We start from the raw sequence: 11,937 nt of genomic DNA on the forward strand, positions 1-11,937 counted from the left end.
TATATATATATATATATATATATATATATAGGTGGAAATTCAAATGAGAACACATTCATTTATGAAAATACAAGAACGCTATTATCACATGTGATAACACATATGAGTGGATCCAGTGATGCGTTGGAATGTCGCCCACGTCTCTATTTTGATATCACATGTGATGAACTTCAATGTTATATGTAATTGACAATAGTAAAAGAATGTTCTCATGTTTTCATAAAATGAATGTACTCTCGTTTGAATCATTCTTCATATATATGTGTGTGTGTGTTCAGGTCGGGAAAACCCTACAAAAAATGAAAAACTAAAGAACACCCTATTAACCATTCATCTGTAAGGTATCCACATGTGTATATAAGTAATTGAAACTGTTACTTGATTTTTATGCATGTGTGTTTGTTATGCACATTGAATACTGGACAAATTGCTTAAAAAACACATGTACATACCGTCCGGATGAACGAGTATCAATTAAGGTGTTCCTCAATTTTTTATTTTTTTACGATTTTAACCCTAAATCTTATCTCATATATATATATATATATATATATATATATAGAATCTAAATTAAGGTCATGATTTATTTTTGTGCATTAGTGCATGGCTTGTTGTGAACCATTTTCGGACCCTCTTCCACATGGAGATCGAAGTACCCAATGACTTTTTGGATGCCAGCAACCGTTGCATGCAGTTCTCAGGACGATAACGAAGTACCCAAAAACTGTCGTTTTTGCTTGCTTTTTATTTTCTAAATAATTTAATTTTATAAAATCTCTAAATAATCTTTTTATAAATTATATATGAATACAACTAAAAATAAGGGGTCGTTTACCAAATATTTACCAGTAAGCGTTTACCGGTAAAATTCAACACTATAAATTACTTACCAGGTAAGATTTTAGACCCTAAAAAAGAAATCATATATGCAACAATCTACCTTGTAAGCGCTTACTTATCGGGTAAGACTCTTGGTCCTTGTCTCGTTCTTACTGGGTAAAATTCTTATTTTTTTATTATATTCATCCAGTAAGCTAATGTGATTTGATAAATGTTTACCCGGATAAGCGTTTGATAACGAACCCTAATACTTTTATAAGTGATGATTACTGATTTACAAAAAAAAAATTATAAATTTACAAGAAGAAAATATTGTATTTTATGTGACAATAAGAGAAATTATATATGAACATTTAATTTTAATTTTCAAAATATAATATCTTTTAAAAGTTTTAACGAAAGAATATTTTTCTTATAAATTAAATTTAATATGTACAATATATATTTAATTATAGATAATATTAACTGACATATATTTTAAGCAACGTGTCACATATACAACGAGGATTTTTATTGTGATAACCATTTTATCCTCATTCACAATTCATATCATTCACAACGCTAAACGTTAATCATCCACAATAAATGGTTGATTCCAATTCGAGAAATTTTGGATCGATAATTGTGTGAATTTATTAAAAATCTTTAAGATTTAACTAAGAAAAATACCATATAAATGATTTTTGTTATTGTATCCATATAAACAATTAGTTGATATTTTTTTCATAACAATTTTAGGTTACGTGGTTGTTTGACAGTTGTTAAATGATTTAGTGCGGAATGATTAAAAGACTCTCATGATATAGTGCAAAACGAAATATAACTATTTGATAATTTGTTTACAATGAAATTATGACACTGAATGATTAAGGGAGACACAAGATATAAAATCATTCAGAGGGTATCAGAACCATTAAGAAACATATTTTTTTTTTTCCAAACAAGATTCACCTTTTAACGATTTATAGGGTGCCTTTTAACTTATCGGCAATTAATCACCAATATCTATGTAGCAAAAAGCTTAACCTTTTTGGGTTTAATTTCTAAGCATTTATACAGAATAACTACATAAATAGCTTGATCCATGAATAGTCTTATTACCATCATATCCTTACAAAACATGCATATAGTTTACACATACTCATTAATTTATTATCCTAATTTTACTAAATCTCTCAAAGTCCTTATCACACAATTAAGCTCTAAAACCCTATCTTAGACAGCTGAAGGAAAAAAAGATTACAAAGTCTGAATAGCTACAGCTCACTTGCAAAAACATTGTATGAAATCAAAGAAAATGAAAGTAAGAATAAAAACAGTGCTGATTATTAGGAAAAAGAAGAGATCCATGAGGCTGTTCGCTATTCAGTCACTCATGATGAGCATAGCCACAAGAGAGTGCCATTAATAAGATTGCAGCTTCCTTCTCATCCTGTGGAAACACACGATGAAATGCTAAGTTTTTGCTTAAGCTTACTAAGAACTCCTCGACACAGTTCTTTGTTGCCGGAGAAGACGAAGATGGCGACGCAGGGTTCATCGTGTTTGTTTGCTTCGAGTATTGTCGTTTCTTGACATGCCCATTGTTTGGTTTCTTGTGATCTTTATGAAGAATCTTTGTAGCTTTCAATGATGTTGGTTTATCATTGATCAAAGTGTTCTTGTTGGTTTCCGCCGCCGCTGCCATTGCCTTCCTTGCTTTTCGTTGCCGGATTCCGCATGCATTGCAGAGCGACTACACAAGAAAGATCATGGAGATTTAGGGTAGAAAGATAAAAAGATGACAAACTATATATGGCTTCTTTGCACTCATTCCCCCCTTTTTTTTTAAGGGTGTTGCAAAGTATGAACTGTAAGAAATCAGTGCTTATAAACTCAGTGGCTACAATTGTTGTGTATGTCTGGAATCGAACCCTCATTCCCCGTTGGTGTTTAGCAATTGAAAAAGAGAAAAATTGGTTTAGTCTGCAAGAGCTTGGTTATATATATATACCTTAGGACCTTGAGGTCCACTTCGCCAAAGAGGAGTCTTGGTGGTGTTGCAATCAGAGCAAACCCTAATTGGGTTGGTGTTGTTTGAAGAAGTGCTGTTGATTGAGTTTGAGTTTGAGTTGGCAGTTTCTTCCATTGGAGATGATGTTGGTTCTTTATGATCATGATGATCTTCTGCAAGCTTCATTTCCGTAGCAGCAGTTGATTGTAAAGTGTTTAGCTTCTTTGGATGATCGGATTTCTTCATCTTAAGCATTACTCTCATCTTGGAAGACATCCACTTCACTCGATTCTCATCGTTCGAGTTCGTATCATAACTACTTTCCCTCTTCCATAAAGAAAATTTAAGCCCACTACCACCATTGTTCTTGCTTATCTCGTCTTGATTCGCTGCACAATGATCATCGTATGCCTGTGATCCGAAGGTATCGCTCTACATAGAATCAAGAAAGAAAGTGATCAATTAACCTTAAACTAAAAACAACATTCTTTAATCGAAAACTACACAAAGAAAAACCCCTTTTAATTCAAGAAACAAATGATCAAGAAACCTTGAACTTTAAAGATTCTTGATTTGGGAATATATAACCACACAAAATTTCAAGAAAATCCCTTATAAATTCAAGAAACATAAACCCCATTTTTGATTTACCTCAAGTTGTGATGGCTGAGGTTCGCTATGAAAACCCCCATCTTGATCACTGATGATAGTAGGGTTGAAGAAAAGATGGCAAGTGAGAGAATTCGACGAGGACGAAGCTTGAGAATGAGGGCTCAGAAATTGGTGTTCGTTGCGGTGATCAGTAGGACTCAAGAATTGGTGTTCGTTGTACTGATCATTCGATGACGAATTTAAGTAAATCGGAGTCATCTATACCGATCAAAAGCACACTAAAAAAGAACACACCAAGTGTCAATTAAACCCCACTTTGCAGAAAGAGTACCAAGCTAGCTAGCAAGCAAGCAAGCAAATGGTACATATGTAGTTGCTTAATTAGGGCATTCACATGAGTTGAAGAAACATGAATATATACATATATAGATGTATATGTATATGTATATGTATGTGTGTGTGTTGTGTTTGTGTCACATATCAACCAATGAAGAAGTTTAAAGGCAAAAAAGAAGCCACACAACCCTAATATATATTGACAAACCCTATCTACAAAATGCTGTGCCAGTTGAAGAAATGATGAAAGAACAATGATATATTTTGACAAGATAAAGTTGGAGCCACACATATATGTATCATTGTGATAGACCTTCACTTCCCATGATCCACCATTTCATGACTTCACTTCTTGGTGACAAGCTAGGGACATTTTTCTACTTTCTTGTGTTTTCTAGGCTACCTCACCTTTTTCTTTTTTTTATTAATCTGGATATCCAACCCGCTAAATTCTAGGACGACCACCTGCTTTGCAGATAGTCCGAAGTCAACGTATTTGAACCTCCGTGACCACAAGGGGATTTTTATTCCTCATTGGATTTGAACTTGGAACCTCATGGTACTTTTGACCTTTGGAGCCAAGCTCAAACCAATTAGACACCACCTTTATGGTTAGGCTACCTCACCTTTTAAAACATATAAAAATTCAAAATTTGAAATTCAAATAATTATTTAAAAAAAATGTTTAAACCAAGACAAGGAAGTAAGAAGTTTAATTTTAGAACTGTAATTTAAGCTTGAACCCCAAAGGTCAATAGTGTCGGGAGATTACATGTTCGAATCCAAGAAAGGAATAAAAATCTTCTTGTGGCCATGAAGGTTCAAATACGGTAACTCCAGTTTATCCGCGAAACGAGTAGGCATTTTGAGTTTAGTCGGATAGTATAGCGAATTGTGTACAAAACTTTAAATTACTTATAGCAAATCATGATGTTTTTGTGTTCTAATAAAAAAAAAAACAAAAACAAAGTTTCGAATAAATATTTGTATTTTATTAGTTCTAAAACCTAAATTTCAGTAAAGTCAAACCATTAATTTGTATTTTTATTCATAAATTATTAATATATCATGATCAGAGTTTAATTTATATCTGAAATTTAATTACAAGAATTTTATATTCTGATTTTGATTTTTAAAAAATGTATAATATATATATAGCGCCTAAACACTATCTTTAATCCGATTTTAATTTAAAAAAGAAAAATTGAAAAAAATATCAACAATTAAGGTTAAAAACCAATTTTAAACAAGAAAAATAATTAAAGATTTAAAGTTTACACACACATAGATTATATTTGTACAACCGATTCAACCCAATCAATTAAGATATTTATGAAAATGATGAGAATACATTTATTATGATTTGAATATTTATGGAAGATGACTATGATTCATTAATTATGATCAATACTTTATATTATGAAACAATCAAAACTTTTATGAAATCACATATTCGTCAAATTAAATGAACAGTTGAGATTGAGTTGTATTAATTGTATAAATGTAAAAGATTGCATAATAACTCACCTTTCTCTCTCTCTCTCTATATATATATATCTATCTATCTGCGTGTAACTTCATATTATATTGTTTCTACAAAGAATTACAATTAGATATTATGCTTCTTTTAAAAAAATTCATGTAAATAATTTATTTAATCAAACAGTTTTATTTATTTTACAATCAACATAATTAATTTGTTTTAATATGTTAGCTTGATGCTAGTTAGATTATATTTTCGATCTCAGTTTTATCCGATCTAAAAAATCTCCAATTTTTTTGATGTAATATTGTTTTTAACTGCATAACAACAACCACATACTGATAGTTTCAAGCAACAAGCGTAAACTTTTAACTGTTCTTTTCAGATCGACACAATGTTTAACTGCTTTCTCATACATATTTGTTCGAAAACATGAAGCTTGAAACGGTTTGTACGGTACAATAGTTAAATGCGTGGATGGATGATGTGTGATATAGAGGCAAGGGATACAAGTGATGATAAGGTAATGTGTTTGTTTTCTTTTGTCTATGTGTTTTAAGGACCACTTTCACCTTTCCTTTCTCATTATCGTTTGGATTGATATATTCTTTTATTTATTAATTAATTCTCTCTCTCTCTCTCTCTCTCTCTCTATATATATATATATATATATATTTAATCCAAGGGTTGAGAATTGTGTTTACGGGTCTTACGTGAAAAACTTTGGTCTCACATGATCCCAAATCTATATATATATATATATATATATGTATGTATATATGGGTGACATTTGAGAATTTTATTATTCGTGAGATCTAATCTAAATCTAAAAAATTAGTTGAAAAATAAAATATAATATAAATTAAAAATCCATCGCTCTCTTCTCTCTTGTTTTTTCTTTCCATAACATACTTTCTTGAAAATATATTAAACGTAGTTTGTGATCACATTCTGAACGCCTCTAAATCTATGAGATTTTGTATATATTTGTGAAGATATTGTGAATATCAATTAAATCCAAGGTTCTAAATGATGTAAGGCGTGACGTGGTGGCGAGGTCAAGCCTCAAGTCTTACGCGTAACAACGAGGCCACAACGTTTTTCAATGCGTGTCATAAGACAACATATATATAGATAGGTGTAGGGGGGGGGGGGGGGGGCTTATTTTATGAACTCAGGAAATTGTGATAACTTTGAGAACTTGTGCATCATGTGTTATTTCTTTTTAAGCATTTACCTATTTAAGGTTTTAGTTTTTAAGTTCCTTTTTATGTTTATATAAGTCATATATAGTCCTCGTACATAATTATCATTTATCCCTCAAGTTATATATTAAAGTAACCTCACACCTTACATAATAACAAGTCTTAATGCATCATAACGCGTTACAATGCAAACCAAGTTTTAGAATGAAGCCATGGGGGTTAACGTGGAGGCGAACTCAAGCTTTGACGCCATAACATGTCATAACGAGTTAGTTAGAACCATGATTAAATCAATAAAAATAAATCTAAACTTATTACTTGGGAACACATTGTGAACGCCATACTAAATTTTTTTATTAAGGTTGTTTACTTTGTATTAACCTTTTGTTCACATTTAATTGTACGTATTTGTATGTTAATACAGACAGAGGTGAGGAGATAGAGAAACAGATATGTAGTGAATTTTCCAAAGAAAATGCATTAATTTTTATTTAATAAATAATGATAATGATTTCATTAATTAATAACATTAATTATTTCAAACTTGTGACTTATAGAGGGGGGGGGGGGTAGTTTTATATAAACTTAAATATGCGTATCCTTACGTACCTGGTCTTTTAAAGTCCCCCAATATATCTACGTCTCATGCACTAATGCAGGGTTGATCTCATTTTAAGTTATTGATCGTGGATTCTTAATGAGAACATACACGAGAAATCAGGACAATTTGGTTGACTTAAGTTATCAATGAATAATGTCGAAATCCATTGGAAATGTCTAAATTATTGACATATGTTATAAAAAAACTAAACAATTAAGTATTTACAAACACATGCATATGTAACGTACACATATATACATTACATATGCATGTGTATATAGATGTATGTATCTATGTGTATTCATGTACATGTATGATGTGTATATGTAAGTATGTATGAATAGCTAGGTAGTATGTGTACCTCTAGCTATTATGTATGTACGCGAGTATATGTATAGTGTGTATGCATGTATAGTCTATACATACAATCCAATATGTCTCGATACACAATACATACAAATACATTGTCCATCAATATAACATTTAATTTTTATGCTTTATATTTTCTTTTCAAAAACCCGCTAGTATTGATACAATATCTATATAATCGACATAAAAAATAGTTTGTCAATTACAAGGATGATGCCTGATTGGTTTGAGCTTGGCTCCAAAGATCAAAAGTATCTGGAGATCCCAGGTTCAAATTCACATAGGAATAAAAATCCTCTTGTGGCCACGGAGGTTCAAATACGATGACTTCGGGCTATCTGCAAAGCAAGTAGTCGTATTGGGATTAGTCACCTTGTATAGCGGGTTGGATATCCAGGTTAATAAAAAAAAATAGTTTGTCGTGGATCTGTCAATAAAATATACTATTTACCTATGTATTATCGTCAAACTTTATAAAGAATATAGAATATAAAAAGGAAGCCGTTGACCAACAACAAATTTAGAGGCCATCACGCACTAATCAGTCACTGATCTATCAATAATAATAGTACTTCAACGACATATAAGCAAGGAGGTTTTGACAATAATCCTTCGTCAATACTAATTTATGGTCTACGTATACGTCAGAAATCCGTCTATAATTACCGAACAAAATTTCCGTGTTTGAACCTACCGATACATATTCGTATGAGTTGGCAATGCCGTATCAGATAAAAGTTGACATAGTGCATGAAAATATACATATATACATAGATATTTATAGTCTCGTTCTTTTGCAAACTTTTAATTGTTGCAAACCATATAAATCAATATCAAACATTCATCTAGACTAATGAATATATGTTTTTATAAATATCTTGATTATTTCCTGATTTAAATAGTTGATCGTAATTAATGAAATCTGATCATCTTCTATAAATATCTTCGATCATAATAAATGAATTCTTATAGTTGTCTATAAATATCTCAATTGTTTGATTTGTATAGTTTATAACAATTAGAGAGTTTCAAAATAATTTGGATTATATATATATATATATAATTGTATAGATGGGTTGGGTTCACGTGAGACCCAGAGTTTTTTGTGAGACCCGTAAGACCAATTTATGTTCATTGATTAACTTTCTAAACTAATGATCTAATGGTCTAAAGTTGTACAGTGGCAATTTTGTGATTATTAGAAGTCTCGTGACAATTTTGTGATTATGAATGTTCAGATTGTAGATCTAATTCAAGGGTTGAGAAGGTGTTACGGGTCTCACGAAAAACTTTGGTCTCACATGATTCCAAGTCTTGTATAGATACATATATATATATATACATATATATATATATACATATATATATATATACATATATATATATACATATATATATATACATATATATATATATATACATATATACATACATATATATACATATATACATATATATATATATATATATATATGTATACATAGCGGAGGGACAAAATGCAAACCAAACATTAGTACAAATATGAAAACCGTCGATTTCATTGTTTAATTTGAAAAAATCTTTTCATGAAATTGTTTAACATGATGAAATCAATTAATATATTTTTGTTTCTATGTAAAAGTTAAAATTGTTTCATGTATTTCTTATTTTGATGAATTTGTTTACTAAAATTAATAGAATGAAGATAATAATGTTCATAACGTCCTCAACAATAAAAATGACTAATCAACACTCATAATTAAAAAAAAAATGATTGGTAGAATGAGGTTTTCACGGTTTGTACTAATGGCGTGATTTGTATTTTCTCTCTCCCCTACACAAACACACACACACACACACACACACATATATATATATATATATATATATATATATAAAGAGAGATTCAAACGAGAGCAACAACCAAGTAAAGGAACACGAAAACAACCAATTGACGTGCAAAATCACATTTGATTATACATTAATAGTCAACAAAAGGTGTACGAATGACGTGACCCTCAACACACAGGTTGCAGGCAAAGTCGTGTGTGTCACATGTGATTTTACAAATGTTTTTAGTGTAAAATCATATATAATTCAATGGTTTTTATTTGATTAATGTTCTCATATAAACTTAATTCTCTCTCTCTCTCTCCACACACACACACACACACACACACACACACACACACACATATATATATATATATATATATAGGGTTATGTCCTCCTGAGAATGAAAATAATGATGAGAAATGCAAGAAAAGATCTCCACCCTTACATCAATATTGATTGAACTAATGAGGTACACTATATCAATTCACTTCTTAAACACAATTCATAGATTGTTTTGGGATTAAAATGATCAAAAGTTTAAATCGTTTCTTATGGGCTGTTTGACAGTTGCTGAATGGTTTTGTACAAAATCATTAAATGGTTAGAATAATTAAGACTCTCATGATATAATGCAAAATGAAATATAATTGTTTGATAATTGTTTACAATGAAATTAGAGCTCTTAATGGTTAAGGGAGGCCCATGATACAAAATCATTCAGAGGGTTTTAGAACCATTAATAGACATATTTTTTTCCCTAAACAAGATTCACCTTTTAACGATTCAGATATTGTCTCTTAATGGAACTATTAAGAGGTAAACAAACAACCCCTTATACTTCTCATATTAGCTCCTATTTTTACACGATCTTTTGTCTATATATATTGGGTGTAGATATATACATGTGTGTATATATATATATATATATGTATATGTATATATATAGGGTCGGGAGACCACTTTTTTACACTTGAAACTTTACAGCAAAACATTGTAAAAGTAACATTCACAATGTTTTTACTGTGAAGGTTCGAATTTTTTACCAAGTCGGTTATTTTATGGAGATTAATTAATGAAATTCGTAAGTAAAAAATAAAAAACTTACGATAAAGAAGATGGCTACGTATGATACCTAGGAATCACTCCCTCCACGTCGTAGACAAAGACATGGATGGAGACATAATGTTATTCTCAGTCGTAGATACACAAATATATTGTAGGATTTCTTTTTCGTATTTTTCTACGAAAATTACGTTATGTCACGTACATCTCATGGACAACCAAGACAAACGTATGTCTCCCCAACTTGTTCAAACAATCAGATTTTCGTCTTATTTTTAATTACTACACCTAACGATATATGTTATGGCATTTTTTTCTTATAAATCCATCCACATCTACGTACTGATGTATCTAATAGAATAAGATTAGTATAGTTATTCTGCGTGTACGTAATCCACCGTTTATACTGATTGATGTCGTTATCCACTACTAATTGATATTTTTATTGTACCTGTAACTTTAAATCAGTCAAACGCTTATTGAACTGAACTTAATTATCAAGTTCAAATTTGAGTATGGATACGAGCTCATAACGTATAGCGAGTTGAGTAAATATTTATCAAAAGTCAAATTTATTGCTATTCTATGAATTTAGCTCATTTTTTTCTAAACGAAGCTTAAGTCTACATCAAGATTGTTAAATTGTCGAGCTACTGAATTGAGTTCAATGTTAGCTATGGCAAGCTCGAGCCGAGCTTGATTCATTTGCGGGCGTAGTCCCACCATAGGTGGATGTACCCACTTCGGTTGTTGCAAGGTGTCATGTACACTGACGTGTGTCGTGAAACTAATTAACAGCCATCTTGAGTCAGGTTGAAACAAATACAAAGAAACAGAAAACTAAACATATACAAACCAGATCAATATGGGTTTCACGTAATGTTATAATCAATTCATTCCCAAATCAAACAGTAAACGGAAATTTGCATACAGATATCTTATAGTTTGAAACATATAAACTTTAAAGAATGTCTTTTTAAATTTGAAAAAAGAACAGTTTGATTATAACTGAACATAGCATAGCATAGCATAGCAGACCAAAAACCATGATAATAGAAGTCTATTACAGAGTTAGCCCACCTCTATCCTTTACCTTAGTCTGGTCCCCAGCTATTTGATTCATCATTTTAAACCGAGTCTTGCCCATGTTAGTTTGGATAAAAACGAACGTTTATCACAGATATATTTTTACGAAGTTATATCTGAATATAAATAAAATCAGACTGAAATTACAAATCAGAATGAGTAAGTGGCATAAAATATAGGGTTTGTGTGTATGTCCAAATGAAGGTTGTGATCATGTGTTGCTGGAAAAGATCTAATAGGGCCATGCCCTTGATGCAAAATGCCATCTTCTCTCATTTTCAAGAGACCCCCCATTCTCTCTTTGTTATTTTTTTTTTTAAATTTTAAATATTAAATGAATTTTTAATTCAATTATATATTAATTATATCGTTTTTCATTAATCTTATAAAAGTCAATAACGTTAATGGTGATGTCGGATTAGTATGATAACAAAAAGTACATTAACATGTGCCAAATGCCATTAATGATATATATATATATATATATATATATATATATATATATATATATATATATATATATATATATATACAC

General features: G+C 30.6%; 1 protein-coding gene across 1 annotated transcript; it reads right to left on the minus strand.

Annotated features, from left to right (window-relative positions):
• Positions 1 to 1,908: 1,908 nt before the first annotated feature.
• On the minus strand, positions 1,909 to 3,965 carry LOC112500385 (GATA transcription factor 21-like). The gene is made up of 3 exons (XM_025103870.1): positions 3,485 to 3,965; positions 2,834 to 3,265; positions 1,909 to 2,575 (listed from the first exon to the last, which is right to left on the minus strand). The coding sequence occupies exons 1-3, from the start codon at positions 3,701 to 3,703 to the stop codon at positions 2,210 to 2,212; spliced, it is 1,017 nt and encodes a 338-aa protein (XP_024959638.1). The 5' UTR covers positions 3,704 to 3,965; the 3' UTR covers positions 1,909 to 2,209.
• Positions 3,966 to 11,937: the final 7,972 nt, after the last annotated feature.

The sequence above is a fragment of the Cynara cardunculus genome, assembly GCF_001531365.2.
Source record: "Cynara cardunculus var. scolymus isolate 2C chromosome LG 17, CcrdV1, whole genome shotgun sequence".
NCBI lineage: Eukaryota > Viridiplantae > Streptophyta > Magnoliopsida > Asterales > Asteraceae > Cynara > Cynara cardunculus.